Raw genomic sequence first — 23,529 nt, 5'->3', positions numbered from 1 at the left:
ATTTACAATCAATGAAAAGACAGATTAAAAAGAGTCTGTATTAATTTATTTTCCTTTAACTGAACTTGGCAGTAGTTTTGTTACTTAAGAACAATAATTAATGCCTATGTCTCAAAATCATATATGTGTGTGGTGTGTGTGTGTGTGTGTGTGTGTGTGTGTGTGTGTGTGAGTGTGTGTGTGTTTATATATACACACATACACACACAATTAAAAATATACCCATGTATTTGCTACAAAAGTAGGACCATTCTTCTATTTGGCGTGTGTGTGTGTGTGTGTGTGTGTGTGTGTGTGTGTTACAGTGATAAATAACCAGATAAACATATAAGTGTAGATAACATTTCCCATCATATGGGAAGAATCCTTTTCATTTGAAAACATTTATAGTAGAACATTTTTTACTTTCCTCCTTGGCTTCTGAATGTGAAAATTGAGCAATATGGTTTTGCTTGTTTGTTTGTTTTTTCTTTAGCTTTCATTCCCAATTTCTACCTAGATATCAGTTTCTACTAACTGTTCTTCCACTGAATTGTTTTCAATCTGTTTTTCCTCATGCATTATATTATACCCAGTATCTTAATTCTGGCTCTCAAACCCAGTGGTATGAATATATTCTCCAGCTTTAGTGTAACGCTTGCAACAGGGGGCAAGTAGGAGTAGAGTAACTATTCTTGGTTGAATGAGTTGAATATACTGGCAGAGAACAGATATCCCTCATGGTGACATTCACCTGGATTTTACAATTTCCATATTCCACCTGAGTAAATTGAAAACCGTTGGTTTCAAGGTTTTAAGATACCTTGTTTGTGACTTTCGTACATAGGACTGCAATGCCTATTTTGGTAGGAGATGATCTTCCTTGTTGACATAGAGGAAGGAGACAAGCATATTGAGAAAGTCCACATAGCAATGTACTAAAGGCAAGTAAACTGAGGTTGTTAATCCAGTAGACCCAAATAACTCTAGTCTACCAGCAGTCATGGTGATTGGAAGCAAATCTATCCTGTCAATCTTCATATGAGCCCTCATCTCCTCTAACTGGCTCCTCTGATTATACCTCTGAAACAGGTAGCCCTATTAAGTCATGGTCATGCTTCTAACTCACATAAGCTATGAGATATTAATAATTGTTTTACTGCCAATACTGTTACATTGTAATAGATAGTTAAAAAAATATCCAGAAGCACACATATTATTTTGAGTTGCTCCTGAAGAGGTACCAACTTGTTAAATTTCCAGGAATGGTCTTTCTCTGTTGCATACATTTCAGCTAAAAGATCACCAACAATTTGTTCTCATCCTGGGGTTTAAATGAAAAAATCCACAGCAACATCCCCTAAAACCTATGGGTTTCCTCTAACTAGCCAAACCTGCCTTTCTTGCATTCAGTCTCATCCCTTTATTTTTTCTACACAATTTTTTGACCAAGCCAACTTATCTACATCTTGCTATGATATCCCTTTCATCAGTGATAGTAAAATCAGAAGCATTTGTCACTTATTCAAAGGATTTTATATATTCTACTACTATCCTTAAATCATTAAACTATGATTTATAGTTTCAATGATTACATACATAGCAGATGTGATACAAGAGTAAAAAGATTCTAGGTCTGTTTTGAATTTATGAGTGACATAAGGAAAAGACCCTTGCTCTAATTTCAACTAAGGAATTTTTACAGTAAGAAATAATATGCACAGAAGGCATGCTAAGATGTAAGATTTTAAGTTCACCACAGAATATTTCCCTATAACAGTTCTTATGTTAAGACAAGGACTCAAATGCAAACCAAATATTGCTTACCCGTAAATTCTTAATTTGCAGTGTTCCTTGCTCTTGTATAGATGCTCTTGAATCTCTACCCAGAAAAGTAAATCCCTCCTTTAACCAGCTAATGACTGGAAGAGGATCACCAGTGGCTTTACATTTTAGTAATGCTGTACCATCGACTGCTAGTGTTTGGTTTACTGGGCCTTGTAAGATTATGGGCGGAGGTCTATCTGTCAGAACTGAAGAATAAAGACATATTTAGTATATTTTAACTCCTATGCATTCAATAGTCTTAAAGTATTGATATCGGAAGTAAGGTGAAAACCCCAAAGCCAAACATATTACTTAGAACTTACTTTGTGTATTTATTCAATACCCATCATATATATCATATATGTACATATAACATCCAATACATAAGATATATATTTAAAAATCCTCCCAGAAAATAAAAAAGAATAGTGGATTTAAATTATTGTTTAGCAACTGTGATGAAAAAAAACCGGTTTCTTTTCTCTAAAAAGTTATTTTTTATTACCAGGTAAATAATTAGAAAAGTAATTTTGCTTGAGGTTCTCAATTCCTTTGTCTATCCATGTTTGTAAACACCAATTTCCATGACTCTGTCTCCATCTGTATGCATCATATTTACACTAGTGTTCACAGATTTGGGGAAGAAATCATTAAAATTACCAGGCCTCTACGAACCACCCATGACACAACCAATCAATTTTAATTTAAATTAGAACTTAGGATAATAGGTCCGCTGCAAGTCAAGACACTGTAGACCCCAATGAACCTGAATTTATTATATTGATAATAAAAAAACTATGATAAACCATAGAACAATTACTTGGTCATACACCAAAATTAGAACGACTTATTTCACTGATTTTTTTGATCACTTTCTTCATTTTAGAAACAAATGAAGAAGCTTAAGAGAATGTGGGAGCCCAATATTACAATAATTCTGCGACATCTGGCAATAATTTGGCAAATAGAAATTTAAGCTAATGGTTTTACATAAATCATTTATGAGCCAAAACTAGATCAATGGATTTTTTAATATGGGGAGAAAAATAGGTCTTCAGAGTCTAACTTATTTATCAAATTTTAAATGTTACATCTTTGCTTCAAATTAAGTTCTTCGTAAGAATTCCAGTAATTTCTTATAACCTGCTTTTATTGTCATATCTCTGAAATCATTAGATGTAGCCAAAGGTCATCTAATTATTCCCCTCTGCCTTTTTTTTTTCTTTTTTTTTTAATGCCTAAATGAGTGGTTCATTGTCTTTTGAATGACTTCGATCAATAAGTGAATTGAAAATCTCCTGGCCAGAGGAATTTTCACTTTCAAGGATGCTATGGGTGAAAGATGACCACAAGGTTTCCATGACATTAAGGTCAAAGTTTAAATGAACATTTAGGGTTTCCAGTGATCTGTGAACAACTCCATGGTCTTCTCTAACTATGCATTATAAATCCTCAATAAACCATTCATGTAAGATTATGGTTTGACATTTATAGTCAGCATAAGACAGAACTGCATTTCAGCTCCTAGTCCTTTTAGATTCTATTCATTCCACTCATAGAGTTTTCTTTACAAGTTTTTTTTTTTTTTTAACTTTCTGAAATAAGGGCAAAGGAAAAAAGTGAATAACCATGAGAAGATCTTTTAGAGGTCTATTTTGAAACTTAAGTATTTGGAAACATCTTACCTCAATCCATAATCTGTACAACTGTAACTCGACATGACATATTTCATCACTATTAGCAATAGTATGTGAATACTATATGAATGTTTAAATTAAAAATATGCTCAGTAATTGAGTTTAATGTCAAAGATATAACAAAAACATTGGTACAGATGGAATAAGCACTTGTTTCTCTGAATATGATATATATTTTTCAATTTACAATTTCAATTGATTCAAAATTGCCCTAGATCTTATCAAAGAGTACACCTAAAATGAAAATGATGGCTTACATGTGATTAAATCACTAACTATTCTGAAAAACCTAAAGTATGACTAGAAGCTGAAGTCATCAGCCAAGGACACAGCTTCATATTTAGAGATAGTTATTCATAATAACTTTGACTTTTTGATTGCTTAAGTAAAAATCAATGTTGTTCAAAACAGTTGTAATGAAATGTTCGGAGCCATCTCAGTCAACTGAAAATTTAAACTCAATCATGACCTTTTTAAATTTTGACCTAGAATAGATATTCTAGCTGTGAGATATCATCAACTAACATAAGTTTCAATTCATTGTATCAAAAATAATTCTCAATATCTACCTGTCTCATGAACCCTATCAGTTGAAACCACTACCTCTTCTAATTCACTCATTTTGTTTTCTACATATATGGTCTGATTTTTCGTAGCAAATTATTCACTTAAGCTCAGTCTCTCTCATGTAAAATGCTTCAAGTAGCTAGATTATAGTAGATATTTTAAGCATTATGTTTGAAATATTTTATAGCAATTTAGAGTAAATCTTAGGTTTAGGTCCAGATATCTTGTTTTCCAAGTATAAATACCTAGAAAATTTTACTGATAGAATATATGAGTACTTTTAAAATATTCATAATTACCTTTCACTCTTTTTAAATAAACAAAAAGGTAGAAACCATCAAAGAGGCTTTAAGGAACCACTGCCTATTTAAGGAAGGATTTCTCATCACTGTTACCCTTGAACCTGACTTCTTCTTTCAGCTCCATGGCCATAAATCTCCAGAGCATCAGCAGGTGCAGACATTAACGACTCAATGTCTTCACAGCCAGTGTTTGTCTGTCCTATTTATTCCCATTCCTGACATGGTGCTGAATCAGGCCATACCATGGACAGATATTAAAAAATACTGCCTTTCTACTAATTTTAAATGACCTTTTAATCTACACGTAAATTCAAATTGTATGAAAGCACATTGAAATTTAACCAGCAGAGAATTAGAGAAACCACAGACGAAAGGTCTTATATCTCAGAAATCAGCATGAGAAGGGAAAACAAACACAAAAAGCTCACCAATATAAGACAGCAATAGAAAGTTTTAATTTAAGGCATGGAAGAATAGGGAATAAATTCATGCTCAGAGGCTCAAAAAATAGCTAGAACTTCCTGTCAATTGTGATGAACCTTGGGGAAAGATCAGAACCTTTTCAACTTTCACTCTGAATGTAAGTGTCTCAGTTAAGATTCAAAGTATATACGTGCAAGTAAAAAATAATAATTTTAGCATTCATCAGTGCTTCCAAAAGTATTTAATTAATTTAACTTAGTGAATGTATAATTAAAGGCAGAGGAATGTCATAATGTGATTAGCTAACTAAAAAACTAATTCTCTGTTTCACTGATAATATTAAAGATGATATCTCTTATTCTGCAGTAAAATATAAAATTATTAACATCTTTGAGAAGCAGTCATGTCAACATAAGACTAAGTAAAAGTATTCAGATTACACTTGTAAACACAATAATTTTGATGTCATTTCTTTAAAATTACTTTAAATTTAAAATTAAAATTTCTTTCAAATCACTGTTTTTAAGATTAAAATGGGGGCTGCCTTTGGGAAAATAAATGGCATTAAATGAAATACTGGCAGGTAAATTAAAAACTTAAAATGTGTTACTTTACCTAGATTTAAATTTAGAGGATAAACATTGATCTAAACCACTTAACAAATAGAAAAACCCCACATTTAATGTGTATCTTGAAATAAAAATCATATTTTTTTATGAGACGAATCTAAAAACAATTTCCGCACCATCAGTAACCTCCAGTTGAGCTTTTGCTAAAATGCTTCCTGCCACAGTCAAGGCCTGGCAGATGTAGTAACCCGCATCTGAGCGCTGAATGTTGGTAATGGTGAGGTCTCCAGTTGGTGACACTGAACATCTACTGTTGGGCTGCTGGGGTTGGTTTGGGAAAAGTAGATTCTGTAGAAGCAAACACAATCTTATCAACATTTTTTTTTTACCACTTACAATGAAAATTGCATTAACAACAAATATTATAGTTATGAAAACTATGATTGGTAAAAAGATGTATAGATTTAAACAAAAATGTTTCCAAAATAATTATAGGTCGGATAGTGGGAAAACTAACTGGGAAAGTTTCCAATCATGGTGTATGCTCTATGACCTCAACATACTTCAGTTGAAGGGATAATCACCTGCATTTTTAAAGAGCTGGATCTGTCTTTAATTTTTAAGTTTTGATTGGCCTATAATGCTTGTACATTTTAATGGGCTACGGTATAAAAATTCAACACATATATACAGCATGTAATGATAAAATCAGGGTAACATTAAGGTTTCTTGATCTCAGCCATTTACTCTCTCTAAAACAAGTTTTCCTCATCTATAAAATGGGCAGCATAATTCTCATATGATTTAACTCCTACACAAGGTAAGGATCGAGAGAGTAACAATAAATGTGCAGGTGTTTTTTAAACTTACAGGAAACAAAGAATGTAAAATATAATTGCAGTTGTCACTGATAATTTTTAATATTTTAGGACAACAAATTCAATTCTAACATTTTTCAAAATGTGTGTGTCTTTGACTGACAGACAAAGCTGAGTGTATTGCTATAATGCACTGCAAATCATGACAACTTCCCAAAGAGCTATGGACAAATCCTAATCTAAGCATGATAAAATCTATGGCTGAAAATAAAAGGATGTAGAGTAATTATGGAAGTTAGAATATTCTACCAAACAATTTTGAAGTATTATTTTTAAAAAACACTTTACTATGTATCACAAAAAAGCCTATCATATATCTCATATAGCCTAATCATAAATGTTGAAAGTTTTTATATGAGTGCAGTAACATCAATTTAGATGACCTATGTCACTTTACTGTTGTTCAATTAAGAAAAACATTTGGATATAATAAATCATATTGAGGTATGTTTCCAAGTTGGATTATAAATAAGAACATATCAATTTTTATGTTCTATTTACTTACAAAAAAGAACATTATAACCCTCGGGGATCTGTTTCTCAATATAGTAATTAATTTTCCAGGTTTGTAATTAAACAGTTTCAATAAGTTGCAATCAGGAGGTAATAACATTCAATTAAAGGCACAAGACACATTTTCACCTTAAAATGTTTTTACCCTTGAAGTACTACCATTGGAAGAGGATAAAATAGGGTATTAACACTTTTCAATTACGCTAAATGACTTTAATCCTGCAAATGATGTCCTACTTTAATTAGAAGCTCTTCTCTTTATTGCAACATGATGGATGTCCACTTTATTAGATTCAAGTGTGACACTATAAGCCCACTTTACATAAACATTACCATGTTATTAAACTCCTAAAAGAAGAGATGTTTGCTAGCCTGTCAGGGATATGATTTCAAAAAAACTGTTTCCCTCTCCTAAAATTTGTATTACTATCTAAGTCTAGATATTTTCATGCATATGAAACATAATTTGAGAACAAGTTAAATCTCATGTGGAATCCAAATATATTACAGAAATAAACCATCCAAAAGAGAAGGGTCTAAATTTAAAGGCACTTGAAAATGATACAATAACTCAAAATGTGCACTTTCTTACAATTAGCCATTAGAATACTAATTTACATAGCACCAATCCATCAGATGGGCTAATTCTCTCTGGGATCTTTTCCTCTAGGATGTAATATCAGTCCACCTTCTAAATGATCCATTGACATGGAAAATGGCATTTGATTGAGGTTAACCCATCATCTTTATTCCCTGCTTGTATGACATGGCCAAAAGAAAATGGATTATAAGCAAAACCAAGGAACTCTACAGAGCTCTGCTTGCCTTGAAGTGTCTGAGAATCCTATTAGTACTAATTGGCATTATCAGCACATATTGGGGAATATGGACCATTAAGTCCAAGCACTTCACTCTTTCTACTGATGGATAGTCATAGATCACTATAGAAATTGGATACTAGAGACAGTAAGACCAATTTATTTTTCCTAATATCCTAATTCATGATTTGAAAATTTACAGTTTGCTCAAGCACTTCTCTTTATTCTCTCTCCCTCTGTACCTCCCTCCCTCCTCCCAATCTCTAGATCCCTGATGGGAGCATATTGGTAAGAAGAAGGTAACTAGACCTATGATAATAAACAAGCCAAAGAAGCTAAGTAGAAATTTTGTGGCATCCTTAGCTATAGTATATATGGATTTACATGCTACTTTGTCAAATAGGAAAAGGAATACTTCAATGCTTTTGATAACTATTTTCATAACCATTAAAAACAATGTTTAATACCATATGTGTATAAGAGTACAAGAAAAAAACATTTTGTATCTAACTTGGAGCTATTTTGAGGGATATTATGTACACATGAAATAATCTTACAAAAATAAATCATATATATATGTGTGTATATATATATATATGTGTGTGTGTGTATCTCTCTCTCTCTCTCTCTCTCTCTCTCTCTATATATATATATATATATATATATATATATATATATATATATCAGGAAACATTATGAGATTTCACTTAAAACATGACTTAAAGTGTGAATTTGCAATGATCAAATTGCTTCTCATCATTATGTTTGCTATCAGTGACAAAATAGCAATTTGTGTTATCTTCATAACATGTAAATTCCTTTTACATTTACACTTATTCATGAAATCTTCATAACTCATGGGAGGTAAGATGTATAGCCCAAAATTTCAGATTAGTATAAAAACTAGCGTTAGTAAAGTTAAATAGCACTTACAAATACTGTGCAACAACAAAAAAAGGAGGAAAATGGCTTTAAGGCCTCTCCTTTAAAGGTTGTGAGTGTGTATGCATGTGTGTGTTTAACTATCATATCATTTTTTTTCATATTCACTGGAATGTTTGGGATAAATTCATGTGAAAGAAACTGAAAAGAATAGTCAAGGAAATATATGAAGAGAAATACATTTTATAGCTGTTAAATGATAAAAAAATGGGAATTGAAGTCTGATAATTCGGATAATGGGATAAGGCAGTGGGCATGACTCTCTTTTCTTCATTGCCTTTACATCCCTGACTCAGAGGGGAAGTAACAAGGAGTGTTGAGAAAGTAAGAATGACCAGGTGTCCATTCAGAGATTAAAACTACTAGTTTGGGGGTGGTTCAGGAATGCAGAGGAACCCCTGCAAATTAGAAAGCATGGCTGAGCAGGACTTCCTAGAGGCTCTCCAGAAAGACAGACATATATGAGTTCTAATCAATAGGTTCTCTTAATGTAGCTAAAACCATTCCCTATTGCTGGCCAAGTTTTCAGATTTCTTATGATTTATAATAATATTTTCAATTAATCCCTGAGAAATTTTTTCAGAACCTGGACTAGTATCAGAATGTGCTGGGGAAGAGTACCACAAGAACTACATTTCTTGTCTGGATGGTTTTAGAGAATCTAGCACAAAATAATTCAAGATCTCTCAGGAATGCACAAATTTTTATGCAAAGATCACAATTTCAGATCTAATTTAAGCTGAAAGTTCCATTCATTGTCTCAGAAGGTATAGGCTAAACACTCTCTGAATTTGGCCCAAGTGCTAAATTATAAAAGTAATGTATCCAGTTGGCTTTGGGAGAGACATTGAGAGGCCATCATGTCCAGAAAAAGCAAAGCAAAGACAAGGTAGGTATTGGCTCTTTGTGTTATATATTATTTCTGTTTAACCCTACTGTGAAGAAATCCAGAAGGGAAAATGAAAGAAAAGATTTCTTCAACTCTTAAGTGGAAACAGGCTTAAATTAATAATTTTTAAAAGTCATTTATATTTTCTATCTAGGAGTGGAGGGATATTGGATCTATGCCAATAAATGCTAGAAATATTTTTTGATCATCTTCCATGAGCGAGGAACTATTCTCAGCTCTTTGTATGTACCAACTCACTTACTCAGACTAATCCTGTGCAAGAAAGCAAAATCACCTTAACCTGCAGAGATTTAAATATTTACAGAGGTTTGGTTGGATTTTTAAAATAAGTTTGCTACACTGTGTTTCTTGCAAAATGCAGGATTTTCAAAGATTACCACTAGCAAATAAAAAGTGCTAGAACATCTTTCTTTCACTTATTTTAGAATCATTTGTCTTTCTTTTAGCAATAAAATAAGTTCAGCATCTGATAGCAATGGAGGCAAGACAAGCTTCAGGGAGTACCAAAGTCAGCAAAGTTCAGAGACTTCAGAAAAGCAGTCAAGCCTCACACTCACCTGGCTGCCTTCTTTCTGCCAAAACACAGCTGGCTGGGGATTTCCTTTAGTTTCACAGGGAAATGTCGCAGTTCGACCTTGAGCAACAATCTGATCTCTTGGCCTAACCACAAACTGTGGAGGAGCTATAATTTAAAAGGAAAGAAAATGTGTAAATATCAACCATTGTCAAAGAAAAAGATATCAAAGAGAAAATCTGGCTCTGGGTGCATTGCTCAGTGCCAGAGAGCAATTTTTTACTTACTTATATGCATTTCTTAAAACACTGAGGGATTGGGGAAATAATGTGAAAAAACTTATTAGCAGATCTATTTTAAGTATAGTCCATTATATTATATCCCTGTGTCCCACCTACTTGTATGGGAAAATTGATCCCTTATGATTCTAACATTTTTTATAAAAATGATTTGGTTATGTTTTTTAATAGAAAAACATGGAAAGGAATCACTCCTTTACACAATTATCTCCTCCTTTAAAATCCATCTCCTAGTACACACTCATTTTATTACAATATTTGTAAGATACTGAATGAGGCAATGGGATGTCAGAAGGCATAAAATATGATCCATATTATTAAAATTCTTATATTCTGGAATTCAAGATTTGAAGATTAAAGACATTGAATTATTTAAGGGATGGAAGTTACATATTTGAAATAACAAACAATATAAATAAATGTATCAAATTAGAGCACCCCAGGATTTAATCTATATATATCTATATCTATATCTATCAGAATCTATCTATCTATCTATCTATCTATCTAGATATAATACAAAAAGAAAGAAAGAAAGAGGGCAGGGATGGGGTAAAAATGCTAAGACAGAAAAAGTTAGATTGGAACCTAATGATAAAGAGAGACAAAGGAGTAAAAAACAAGAGAAGGTATAGCAAGAAATGTTCCCAAGGACATCTTCTTCAGCACCAAACCCACATCAGTTGTAAACACCATGTGTATCCCATGACTTTTCTGATCATCTAGACCAAGGAAACACTTTCAAATCAACTCTAAGTTTTAGAATCTGGTATACATCAGCTAAAAGGCGAGCTCTAAAGAACTCTGACAATCAGCAACATCCAATAAAAGACTTCACCTGAATTTCTTTCACGTTTTTCAAGTGCATAACTGCAAAACTAAGAACAGAATAAATACATGGTGCCCCAAACCTAAAACCAATCATTCATCCTAACAAAAATGCTATCACTGTGAAAGCAGAGGTAATTTCTCAAAAAGAATTCAGTGAGATTTGTATCGACTTATTTTTTTTTAGGTGTTCTATTTTCCTGGCTCCTAATTTAAGATATCCAACACATACCCCAAGGACAGAAGGGATAAATCTACTAAGTGAAATTCTTTTCTATAACTAAAGATAACGGAAGACTCATTCTAACAGTACGGAGAACCCGGATTTATGGCTCTATTTGGAAAGAGTGTGGTTTATGTTGCCTGGCATGCTCAGAAGATTACAGGCCTCTCACAATCTACTTGTTATTTCTACACACTTCTCCTGAATCAGCAGATACATTGATTTTTGTTCCATGTTTGCTAATAGAAATGATAGTTTAAATTAATGTTACAAAATTACTTTAGGAAAAACTTTTAAAGCACAGCAGTATTCATTTTTCAGCAGAAATGTGAAACCACTGGATTATTTTTGCCACAGAAGATTAAAGGTTGGTCTTCATCATCTGTAATATGGGATTTTTCTAGAAAAAAATGTTATGAAATATTTAAGAATCAGTGTTTAGTTGTATGAAATCCTATGAAAGAAAAGTAATAATGCCAATGTGGACATTAGCTTTTTGAGAAGTATTGAGGAATTTAGCTTGTATGTCATCTTCAAAAATTAAAAACCCAATTCAGTCAAAATCAGTTATTTGACACTCTTTAATAAAAGTTGCCTATTCAGCTTATTAGTTCATTTGCACAGCTTTGGGTGAGAGAGAATTTAAATCGGCCTATATAACTAGTTAGTAAGACCTGAGAACCTGGTACTTACACAATCTATATATATATATATATATATATATATATATATATATATATATATATATATATATAATATTAAAAAAGCAATAACAGATTGAAATCATCAAATGAAACATAAATGAAAACATAGTTTTAAGCTTTTTGTTTTCTGTCATCTACCTATGTCAGTAAAAGCACTATCTGTAATTTAGATATAGCTATAGACTTCCTTGAATTTGATACTTGAATGTTTGAAAATGTGTTTTAGATGAGTGTTTTTGTAAAACATTTTTGAAATCCTCATCCTATAGTTTTATCACAGCTGCTAAAATATAGTCCCCCCCCCCAAAAAAAGGATTCAGTATTGACCATATCTATGAATACACTTTCCTGAGAAGCTAGAGTTCATCCATTTATTCATTCAAAATGTACTGACTGAATACAAATTCTAAGACATTCTGCTTGGTTCAGGGCATGGGAAGCCAAATATAACATGGCACTTGAGTAGGGGTGTAGCTCACTGTTAGAGCTCTTGTCCAGCATTCACAGGCTCTAGGTTCCATCTCCAGTACACCCAAAATAAAAGAAAAAGAGAGGGGGAAAAAAAAGAGGTGTTAGAAGGTGCACTCGTCCTACTTGTCCTATGGCAGAGACTTCTCAGGAAACAAACACACCATTACACGATTTGTACAATAATAGAAAATGCAATAATAGAAAATGACCTGTGTTTTGAAGCACAGGTAAGAGATCACTAGATGAAGAGAATTAAGGTCACAGAACAAAGGCACCAAACATAAGGCAAAGACCTGTGTAACTGGATTTGGTACCGGAAGATAAAGAGTTTTGAAAGTATAAGTAACCTGGTGTACAGAGCTGATATAGATAAGACCAGATAATTTATACAAAGGAGTTGAAAATTGTGTCTTGAAAGCTATTAAGATCTTTTCAAAGATGATTTTGCAAAATAGATATCAGATACACGGTTTTAAAAAGAATGCTCTGGAAGCAATGTAGATGGTGATTGAAGATGATGATTAGAAAGACAGAGACAAAGGCTGGAACACCTTGGCAAGTTGGGACAGAAAATCCAGTGAGAATTGCTACAAGTAGCACCTAAAGAAAACATTTCATCAGAACTCCTATACAAAAATGAAGTGCTGCAGTATCACAACATAATATTTACCACTCATGATATCATTTTGAAAGACCAGGAAATCATAATTTCTTGAACTTTTTTCCAGTTTTATATTTTTTAAAGACCACTAACCAAAAGCCATCAATCCTAAAAACTCTCTTTTTCCTGTGATATCTATTTATATTATACTTTTATTCTAAGTTATTATAAATATGCTCTATTTCTAATATATGCAATTATTTCATGTCAATAGCCTCATGGGTCTCAATAGAACCAGAATTGTCAGGTGTAATTTTTTTTTTTAAAGAAAACTAAAAATGTTGAATCATTTAGTAAAACAATCTAAAAAGCTTTTGAGTCTCTCAAAATGTATGTCCTTTTGTCACCCAAAGTCAGGCCAATAAATAAAATTGCAACGATCACTTTAACTTTTATAGAATCTCTTTCTCTGCCCAAGATCTATATTGCAATCTTCTGTGAAGGCATATCAGCTCAAGGAATTTACTTTTGAGGTTTTAAAATGAAAAACAGCATCAATTATTCTTCTGATGACACTCCACAGTTTCCGCATCTCTGCCAGGTGGCAGTGAGAATGGTTTGAAAAGAGAGTACTTGGCTGATGGCACCAAAGGGAGGAGTAGACAGGGATGGCGTTTTATCAACACAGCATGATAGTGGGAAGTGTGCTATATATAAAAGGGATTTTATACAATGGTTCTCATTAAATATGAAAAAAAACACAATTAGGTCCTCAAGATGACAATTCAAAACACAATTTAAACCCAATGCGAATTAAGGATATTGAGTTATAAACTCCAGAAGAATATGCTAGTTATAAAAATGGCAATTCTCTGATGTTTGTTAAGACAGACGACTATGAAATATATATTTATGTCCTCTCTAAAACCTGAAAACATTAGACAAATTTCTTGTAACTATGCTGCAATAACCTACTTGCCTACCATGTCAAGTGATTATACCTTATTGCTTTAGCTATAAGAAGAAATGAGATGGAGCAGAGTGATGCAGTTCAGTATTTAATCAACACTTACACATTAAAAAACAATATCTCTATTAGAAAAGTATGTTGTGTGATTTCCAGAGAAGTAGACCTGATCTATAAAAAGGTCAATTAAGATTAGAGGTCTAGGCCAGTTCACTTGAAACTGTGTTTTGAGAATTTAAATACAATGCACCGCAAATTAGATTTGATTTCTGCGAAATTATGGTTTGATACTGAATTCAGCCCAAGCTGGCTTCAATCAAAGTCATGCGACAGCTCTGTTATGCTAATGCTTGCTGGTGAGAGAGAGTGGGTGATATGGAAATCAGATGGCTGAACACTAGTAGGAAGCATAGGCCATGCATGGGGAGGGCTTTGAAATGAGGGGAGGGGGACCTTAAAGGTTAATCGCATCATGTTCAAGTTGTTTCTACAGGAAAATATGACTTTGTATGGCAGGCATTAACATGGTGATAGTCATGCAGCAGTTAGGTACATTAATATGTGATACAGGGCGGTTACAGGCACACTCAGCTGCTCCCTTTCTTTGGGTGTAATTTCATGCCTGAATGAATAAACTTTTGATTCAATAGTAATAAACATTTTGAACTTCCTGACAAACTGGAGTAGAAAACATTTTTTGCTATTTAATATAATTTACTTATTAAATGCTAATATATTCTGCAAACATTTAAAACGCAATCTCTTTGATCATTTGCTTGAGTCAAAGACTTGCTCAGTCACAAACTGTGCAATACAATGACAATAATTAACATTAATTGAGTGCTTATTAAGTGCTAGGGACTATGTTAAACCATCTACAGGCATTATTTCATTTAAAATTTGAAAACCTTATGTCTTAATGATTACCATTATGATATAAAGGCCAGTAAACTGAACTTTGTAAAGGGTACACAATTTTCTTAAGGTTAAAGTCTTAGACTGGAAGTTAGGTTTACTTTACTTTCATTTCGATGTCGTAGTTGGACCTATTAAACACTGAACTGCTAGTTTAATTTGTTTTACTTCAAATTATAATCTGATTAACTGAGAATTTTTCATATCTAGCATCAAATAATTGAGTAAGAACTTTAGGCTACAACTTCCAATAAGGTATAATATTTAAAAAATCATAACATGTTTTTCTTGAATAGCTGTTTTTATTATTTAAAGGAGCATAAAACCCATAATCTTTTTCTTCCTATACTAACTCTAAGTACAGCCTTTCTTAAATACACTTTATTTCAAATCACTCTTGATTCAAAACCCTACAGTGCTTTTCATTACATGGCAATAAAAACCTACAATGCATATCATTGCAAGGCTTGCAAATCATTCTCTCCCAAGATTTTATCATCCTGACACTCATTTGTCCCCAGACTACTTCCAGAATTTCAGTAGACCAGTCTTCTCTCCATCACTCACATATATATTGGCTTTTCTTGTGCTTAACCAATCTTGATATCTATTATCTTTTGATTCACCTTGTCAACAAGGATTAACCTGAACACATCCTGACCTTATACTTGCCCTTTGTTCCTTCCAATTTCAGGTACATGCCCTTGCTTGCATTTTCTCTCTCTTTTTTTCCTCTATTTCCCCCATTTACATATCTTACTCAGATCAGTAGTACATTCTTATTGGTGTGAAGTGTTGTTTACCACCATGCACTGAAATGTTGTCTTTATTTGGCCTAGAAAAGCTCCCAAGAGTGAATTTCTAAGTAAAGGGCATGGATTAGGAAATTTTTAAAAATGGATCTATAGCAAATATTTAATATTTTTTCCATCTCATTGTACTCAAAGCTTCTGACATTTTTCCCAATACTATTGGTAATAATTTGGATGGAGGGAAATGACAGAAAATGTTGGAAAAAAATTTCTAACCAATTTGAACATCACTATATAACTATAAACAAGTAGCTACCATCCCAGAGGAACAAAAGTATATAGACAAAAATAGGCATTTTATAGCAATCAGACCTAGAAGTCCTGGCAAAATGTTAGTAGGCTTGCCTTTACCAACAAGAAACAGGCAGAAGTCATTTCATTACAACGCAGTGTACTCTAGGAATAAGAGATAAATGTTTATTCAATCTAAAAACAGAAGAGTTTGACTTCTAATTGATAAGTGATTGTTTTGAACTTATTTAATTTTATTTATTTTTTTACTATTTAACATTCACTTGAGTCCATATCATTTCTTTTAATATTGGAAATGCATACATAATGTCATAAAATATTTGATTTGAAGCATATTAATACATAATTCATTTCAGAGGAAAGAATGCATTTGTAATGGAAAATATAAATTAGGAATATAGGATTTAAGATAACACTTTTAAAAAGCCCATTTAATCACATTTTATTCATTTGTCACTATTTCCAAGGAATATAAATGATCGAATTGCTAAGTTACTTACTTTTCCAATTAACTGTTTTTCTTACTGAGTCCACAGCAATAACTCTTCTAGATGAGTAAATGGTTTCTTTTCTAATGAGTAATTGTAGCTAATATTAAAATTCTTATTACATGCTAAAATACCAATATCTATACCTTTTCTTTTGACAATAATATAATTTGTAAACCATAAACAGATATGTATTTTTTTTCTGACATCTTTTTTTTTTTTTTTTTTTTTTGCAGGAAGGGATGATACTAGGAATTGAACTCAGGGGCACTCAACCACTTAGCCACATCCCCAGCCTAATTTTGAATTTTATTAGAAACAGGGTCTCACTAAGTTGATGAATGCCTCACTGTTGCTAATGATGGCTTTGAACTTGCAGTCCTCCTGTCTCAGCTTCCAGAGCCATGCCTGGCCCACCCCCATGCACACACTTTTCTGATATCAAAATGAAGATGGAAAGTACTATATAGTTTACTAGTTTCATAAATTAGAAAAAGTAAAGTAAATGGTTAAAGAGAATAGAATGATCACAATGAATGAGAGTCTTAGATTCTTCATGTAATCAGACTTCACATCCTGCTCTTCACCTATCAGAGGTCACATACATGGGAGCATCCATTCCTTGTGTGAATAATGATGCTGCTGTCATTTAGTATTACTCTGTGCATTTCTTACTTCCTCCTATGGAATTTGTTAACTTTGGGAAGACTACAATTTTGGAGGGTTCATATAATACTTGAAACCCCAAAACCACTTTCAATTATTCCAAATCTGATGATCAGAGTAGGCAATGAAGTGAGCCAGTTATTATCTAGTGTGATCAAAGTGGACTTCTTAATCACATTGTAGAGCAACTGTAAAAGCAATTCTAAGAGAAGCTAAAGGAAGGAAAGAGGGAGAAAGGGAAATTATAGAGGGACAAAGGGAGGAAGGATAGAATTTGATTCTTTTTTATTGATTAAACAGGTAAGAGGAAGGGTGAGAGGTTGTTCTTCACAGAGAGAAAAACATATGTTTTATGTTAGAAATATAAAATTCTTCCAATGGCACCAAGGGTCCATTAATCTCACCTCCTTCTTTGTCACCACTGGCAATCTAGATCATTCCACATTTTTAGTCAGTTTGTTAAACAAAAAGGATCATATTAGCGAACCCACATATTTTTCTATATTAATTGTCTTTACTTGTTTTACAAAGCCTTCTATAATCCTATGATGGTATTAAATATTTCTACATTGCAATATTTTTTCCATCTCATTATATTCAAAGCTCCTGGCACTTTTGCACCAGTGATACAGTTGGTCATAATTAGTATAAGTAGTATACTTACTTCATCATATAACTCAGGCATGTTTATAGAAATTTAAGCTTTATTATATCTTGGATTACCAAAGTAGATTTCATTTCGATTGTAGGTAAGTACAGAAACTCATACTTGATTCAACATACAAGTTGCATAGAACAACTGAACTATAAAAAAATAAAACTATACATTGAAAACTTTCTGGAAACATCTATAAACATTTTAAGAAATTTTGAACTTCTAAGTACCACTTCCCTATATTTTCTGTTTCTTATCAGAATAATTTTTTTTTTACTCTTTAGGGAACTCTTGATTTGCAAATGAAATACTATTAATTTTAGAACTAATTGTTTATCAAGGCAATATTCACATAATTCAGAAAAGAGCGACCATATTTTTGACCAGCAAATGGAGAATATTTTAAAAGTTTGTTAAAAAAATATCAAGGTCCTATGCTGCTAAACTGGGGAAATAAGATTTCTTATATTGGGGGTAGAAGGGGTCATAACTGTGCAAGTGAGGAGGGGAAAACTTAGCCTAAAAAATGCCTCTTCAAGTAAATGGTGAGACAAGACATCCACTTTCAGTCACTTAACCTGTCAACTTGCCAGAACTGTCACATCAGCATTCCAGGAAAACCAGGAAGGCTGATCACATCCCATTATCTCATTTTTTAAAGAAAGATTGCATGAAGATGCCAATCAGAAAAAGGAAAAAGAAAAAAATTTTTGCTACCCAGAAACCAATGTACTAATGATGAAGGGTGGCTTAGTTAACGGAATTTTAATATGCAACTGCAATGTTTCTTAATAACATTAATTACACGCTTAGTAAGGCACCATCCTAACTCATTAGTGCCTTCTTTTTGTTGTATTTTATCTCCTACTAGCAGAATGAGGAATATGTGATTGGCCTGTTACCATTAATGTTGCTTAATCTTTTTATGGCACTATTTAAAGCTGCTTGCATAAACATTTTCTATGCAAGTATTACCTATGTATGCATATGTGTGTATCAATTAACTGTGCCAACAATTGGCATGCCCCTACCACATGTAAGTGTTATGCTAGAGCTAGAAGCAGCAGAAAGATTAATACAACAGCATATTTGCAGATAAAGAACGAATCATTTTGTAGGATAGAAGAAAATAGCATCACCAATAAATCTTGGAAGCAATATTTGCTAGATAGCCTAATGTGCATTCAGATATATTTTAACTCAAAATTTAATTTAATTTGCTAGTTTATATATTTTTAATGAATATAATTATGTACTAGTCCCTTGAGTAACCTTTAATATGTTTAAGTAAGTAGTGCAGTAATTTAAATGTCATGCATGTAAGACTTAGGTGTAATACATATCACAATATATTTTATAGTATATATATATATATATATATATATATATATATCACAATATATATCATAGTGCTTCTTGCTGTCTACAAATTACAATAACGTATAAAAATGAAAATTTTAACCTTTTTTAAAGGCATGACTCAGATGTTCATGTGTTTTATTCTGTCTATATCCAGTGAAATCTCTTAATTCTCATCTTATTAGACAGTTTCAGGCCACAGAATTTACATTATTACAATATTCAAAACTTATAGTACTTTAGGTACCAAGTTAAAATATTTAGTTTCTATTTTAATCCTATGTGGAGAGATTCTAAAATTAATGAGATTTAAACTTTTTGATGTTTCTTTTAAGATAATGTACTCAATATATTTTGCTCTATTTTCCTCTAGTTATTATAAGAAAAGAAATAAATAATATGGAAAAGCTACTGTAAGCCAAAACAACAAACTGTATGGTATCCCTGCCAAACAGGTTCAAGTCGGGAAGAGAAAGAGGAAGCAAGGTGAACATCAGCATAACCAGCCTCCATTCTCTATCACTTGTCATGTCACTATAATTTCCTGTCACATTGCAAAAGCTAGTCATTTGATCCTTTAATCATGATTTTGAAAATAAGAGACATGACTACATAGAAAACCAGCTAAAATTTAGAAGAAAGGAAGGTGAACTTAAAGAAAGAAAAAGCCAAGTGTCCTGTGGTGGGCAGAATTCTAAGGTGACCCACATGACTTCCGCTTGCTGGAGTTACTCTCATGATCATGTTATGTTACAAAAGAGATTCTGAAGATATAACTGAGAGTACAAATCAGTTAACCGGAAGACAGGAAGATGAGTCAGTTGGGCCTAACTTAACCCTATGAGATTTTTAAATAAGTAGATTTTCTCTAGTACCAAAAGGGAAGCAATACAAAATTAACACATAAGAATTCAAGAAAGCATTGCCAACTTTGAAGGCCCTGTAAGCCATATAGGAAGGCTGAAGAGTGACCTCTCAAAACTGTGGGTGACACTGACTTGCAGCCAAGGAATTGGGGACTTCAGTCTACAACTGCAAGGAACTTAAGTCTGCCATCAACACAAACAAAATTTGAAGTGGTTTCTTTTGGAGAGTTTCTAGAGAAGAGCTTAACTGGGTATATATTTTGATTTTCACCTGTTGAGACCCTAAGCAGAACCCCCCCCTTCCTTTTACCTGTCTGTTCTTTGTATCTATAGAATTTTCACTTAATTAATGGATGTTGTTTTATTTTTTATTTTTAAAGAGAGAGCGAGAGCGAGCGAGCGAGAGAGAATCTTTAATATTTATTTTTTAGTTTTTTCGGTGGACACAACATGTTTGTATGTGGTGCTGAGGATTGAACCCCGGCCGCACACATGCCAGGCGAGCCACATCCCCAGCCCTGGATGTTGTTTTAAATAGCTCAGTTTGTGACGATTTTCTCTCAGTAATAGAAAACTACCATGCCTGAAAGCCATCTTCATTATGAAGAAAGGAATATAAAGGGAAGATGAGGAGGTAGTTTCATGTGGGAAAGCAGAGAGCGCAAAACCTAACAAAGATTATTGTTTATCAGCAGAGTCAATAAAACACTAAGAAAAATTGATTTTATTTTTTTCATAAAGGAACCAATCTGGATGCTCTTCAATAGATGAATGGATAAAGAAACTGTGGTATATGTATACAATGGAGTATTACTATAAAAGAAAATAAAATTATGGCATTTGCACATAAATGGATGGAGTTGTAGAATATCATGCTAAGCGAAGTAAGTCAATCCCCCAAAACCAAAGGCCAAATGTTCTCTTTGATAAGTGGATGCTAATCCATAATGGGGAGTTGGGCATGGGATGTGGGGAGGAACGCTGGATTGGGCAAAGACAGGGAAGAGAGAGGAGGGAGCACGAAGATTTGAAGAAATGATGGAGTGAGACCGACATCATTATACTAGGTCATGATTGCATCAGTGGTGTGACCCTACTTCATGTACAACCAGAGAAGCATTCTGCTGTCATATATAACTGATTAGAACAAATAAGCTTAAAAATTAAGAAAAAAAAAGAGAGATTTAAGATTGCATTCCAAGCAAGGGCTAGCAAATGACCCTCATACTTTCTTCTTTCTCTTCTCTAAACATGCAAACTGTAGTCTTCTGCACTCAACTAGATAATTACCAGATACGGATTCAATAGGATCTATGCAAAACAAAATAAATATATATATATTACTGAACTACTTATTTAATTAAAGAGAAAAAAGGAAAAGTAATTAATCCAAGAGAAATGACCAGTACCTTCTAGCAATTATCAAAGAAACACAGACATACTTTAGAATAGTTGACCATATTTTAAAGGAAAGTACATACAATGAAGTTTTTCTTCTACAAAAGCAACAAACAAATTCATAAAAGGGGTAAATGGATTAAGTGACACATGAGATTAAGAAAGGTATGTAAGGGCTCAGCAAGGAAATGGGGGAAGAAAGAGAAAAACAATAAATTATTTTAGTAAGAAGAAATACGTGATGATCATAATTTAAAAAGGAAGGTGAAAACTGACATTAAAATCCACACATGAAATAAAATTCTTACCTTTGAAATTATTACAGCATAGTCAATAAACATGAAATGTAAACAAAGGAAAGCCAATATACAAAGTATGTCTGAAGGAAATAAGTGAAAGAAAAATATTCAAAGATAAAACAGAAGGAAACATCCTTGAAGGATTAACTTAATTATGATCCTATAGATTCGGAGAGCTTTTGGTGTCCCAGGAATATCTGATGAAGGTTGATTATCATCAACATGTAATCCAGAAAATATATTTGGAAGAAGGGATCACATGGGTATTCATATGTAAAGAGATATCCCAACCAAGAGGGAATTGTTGTAGAAGTACCTTTCAATTCCAAAACAAGAGAATATGCCATCCAGTTATGAGAAACAAAAAAAAAAAAAAAAAGAAATGTGTGATTCAATAATTCTTACCTAACCTTCCCTATAGAGACAATGGACAGATGCTGTCAAGCACATAAGGCTAAAACTGGCCCAGCAGAAGTAATCTAAAATTGTTTTTCACTTTAAAAATAAGTATTAGTTTAAGCTATCTTGAACATTTCACATAGTGGAAACTCTATTAGAATATGCATTTTTACCCATAATTTTGTAAAAAATATATGGAGCGATGAAAGACATGATATTTATTTAGTAATAGTTAATCAGGACTCTGTATAAAGTAGCTAATTAGTGCCAGGTGCAAGAAACATCAAGAACTTGAAGGAAAGAAAAGATTACCTCAGGTTATGAGGTACAGTTTGTCCAACAAAGAAAGAATGCAAGGAATAAAATTCTAGGTCTCCTTCCAAAACACACTCAGAACACCTTTTACAAACAATACAAACAATACAGCATGCTGCATAATAACCACATTTTTTTTTACTTGAAAGTAACTGTAATTTTTCCACTTCTAATTTAAATTACATTTAGCACATTATAGTTTCCACATTTCAAGGTAGGGTGGGATATGAAGGTGTCAAAAATATCTGTCACCTTGTTCCTTAGTAATAACTGATTTATTATTTGTCTTGAATTATTATTTTATTCACTCATTTTTATTGTTGTTGTTGTATTTCTTGGTGGCCTCAGGAATAAAATACGTTAGAACATGCTATTCCAAAACTGCCTCAAACTCATAAAATAGATCTTTCTAAAATGAGAATATGTTTACTTTTGTGCTTGAGCAGTTAAAACATTGAAAAACTATGTCCCTATAGATGTCTGTTTTGAATAGTGGCAGATTCTATAAAATCATAATCGAAAAATGTGGAATTTTGCCAAGAACATGATTTTTTCAATATTTATGAATTCTTCTGTGACCAATTATATTCTACTATCAAAAAGAACATACTTTTATGTCACTGAATTGGGAAAAAAGTTTTTTTCATAAAGTTGTGTACTGTCAGTTTGCTTGTGATATTTCAAACACGTTTCACCTGATATGTTCAGCTTTTTTTTGGTCTCTCTACTTGAGGCAATCAGCAGATAGCATATGGTGTACAAGATATAAAATGAGGCAGGGCTCAGCGTCACAAGTAAGGCAGCTGGTCGATTTGACAGTTCTTTTCCAAATTACTCATCATGTTTTGAGTTGCTGCTAGGAAAAAATGTGTTGCCCATCTCCAAAATAGATGTTCTTTTTTATTTTTAAGCTTGGGAAAGGCTTCCAATAGGAAAATAAGACAGACGGGTATAGGAAGCAAGATATTTATCCTTATTTAGACCATGTTTTTTTCTTGTCAGTTCCTTCATTGGAAGAGTTTTCCACATAAACAAAAGAACATTTCAACATTCTTAGTTAACTATGCCCTACA

General features: G+C 32.8%; 1 protein-coding gene across 1 annotated transcript in view; it reads right to left on the bottom strand.

The window, feature by feature from the left end:
• The window catches only part of Robo2 (roundabout guidance receptor 2), a 540,305-nt gene that overhangs the window by 96,966 nt on the left and 419,810 nt on the right, over window positions 1-23,529 (bottom strand). Inside the window, exons 8-10 of the mRNA XM_077110331.1 lie at window positions 9,983-10,107; window positions 5,541-5,712; window positions 1,807-2,012 (exon numbers count right to left, since the gene is read on the bottom strand). Of these exons, the coding sequence (XP_076966446.1) occupies window positions 1,807-2,012; window positions 5,541-5,712; window positions 9,983-10,107 (503 nt within the window). The remainder of the gene's footprint in view (window positions 1-1,806; window positions 2,013-5,540; window positions 5,713-9,982; window positions 10,108-23,529) is intronic.

This window comes from Callospermophilus lateralis, chromosome 10, assembly GCF_048772815.1.
Source record: "Callospermophilus lateralis isolate mCalLat2 chromosome 10, mCalLat2.hap1, whole genome shotgun sequence".
NCBI classification, from domain to species: Eukaryota; Metazoa; Chordata; class Mammalia; order Rodentia; family Sciuridae; genus Callospermophilus; species Callospermophilus lateralis.
Note: the sequence above shows the minus strand (reverse complement) of the source record. Positions and strands in the feature narration are given on the sequence as shown.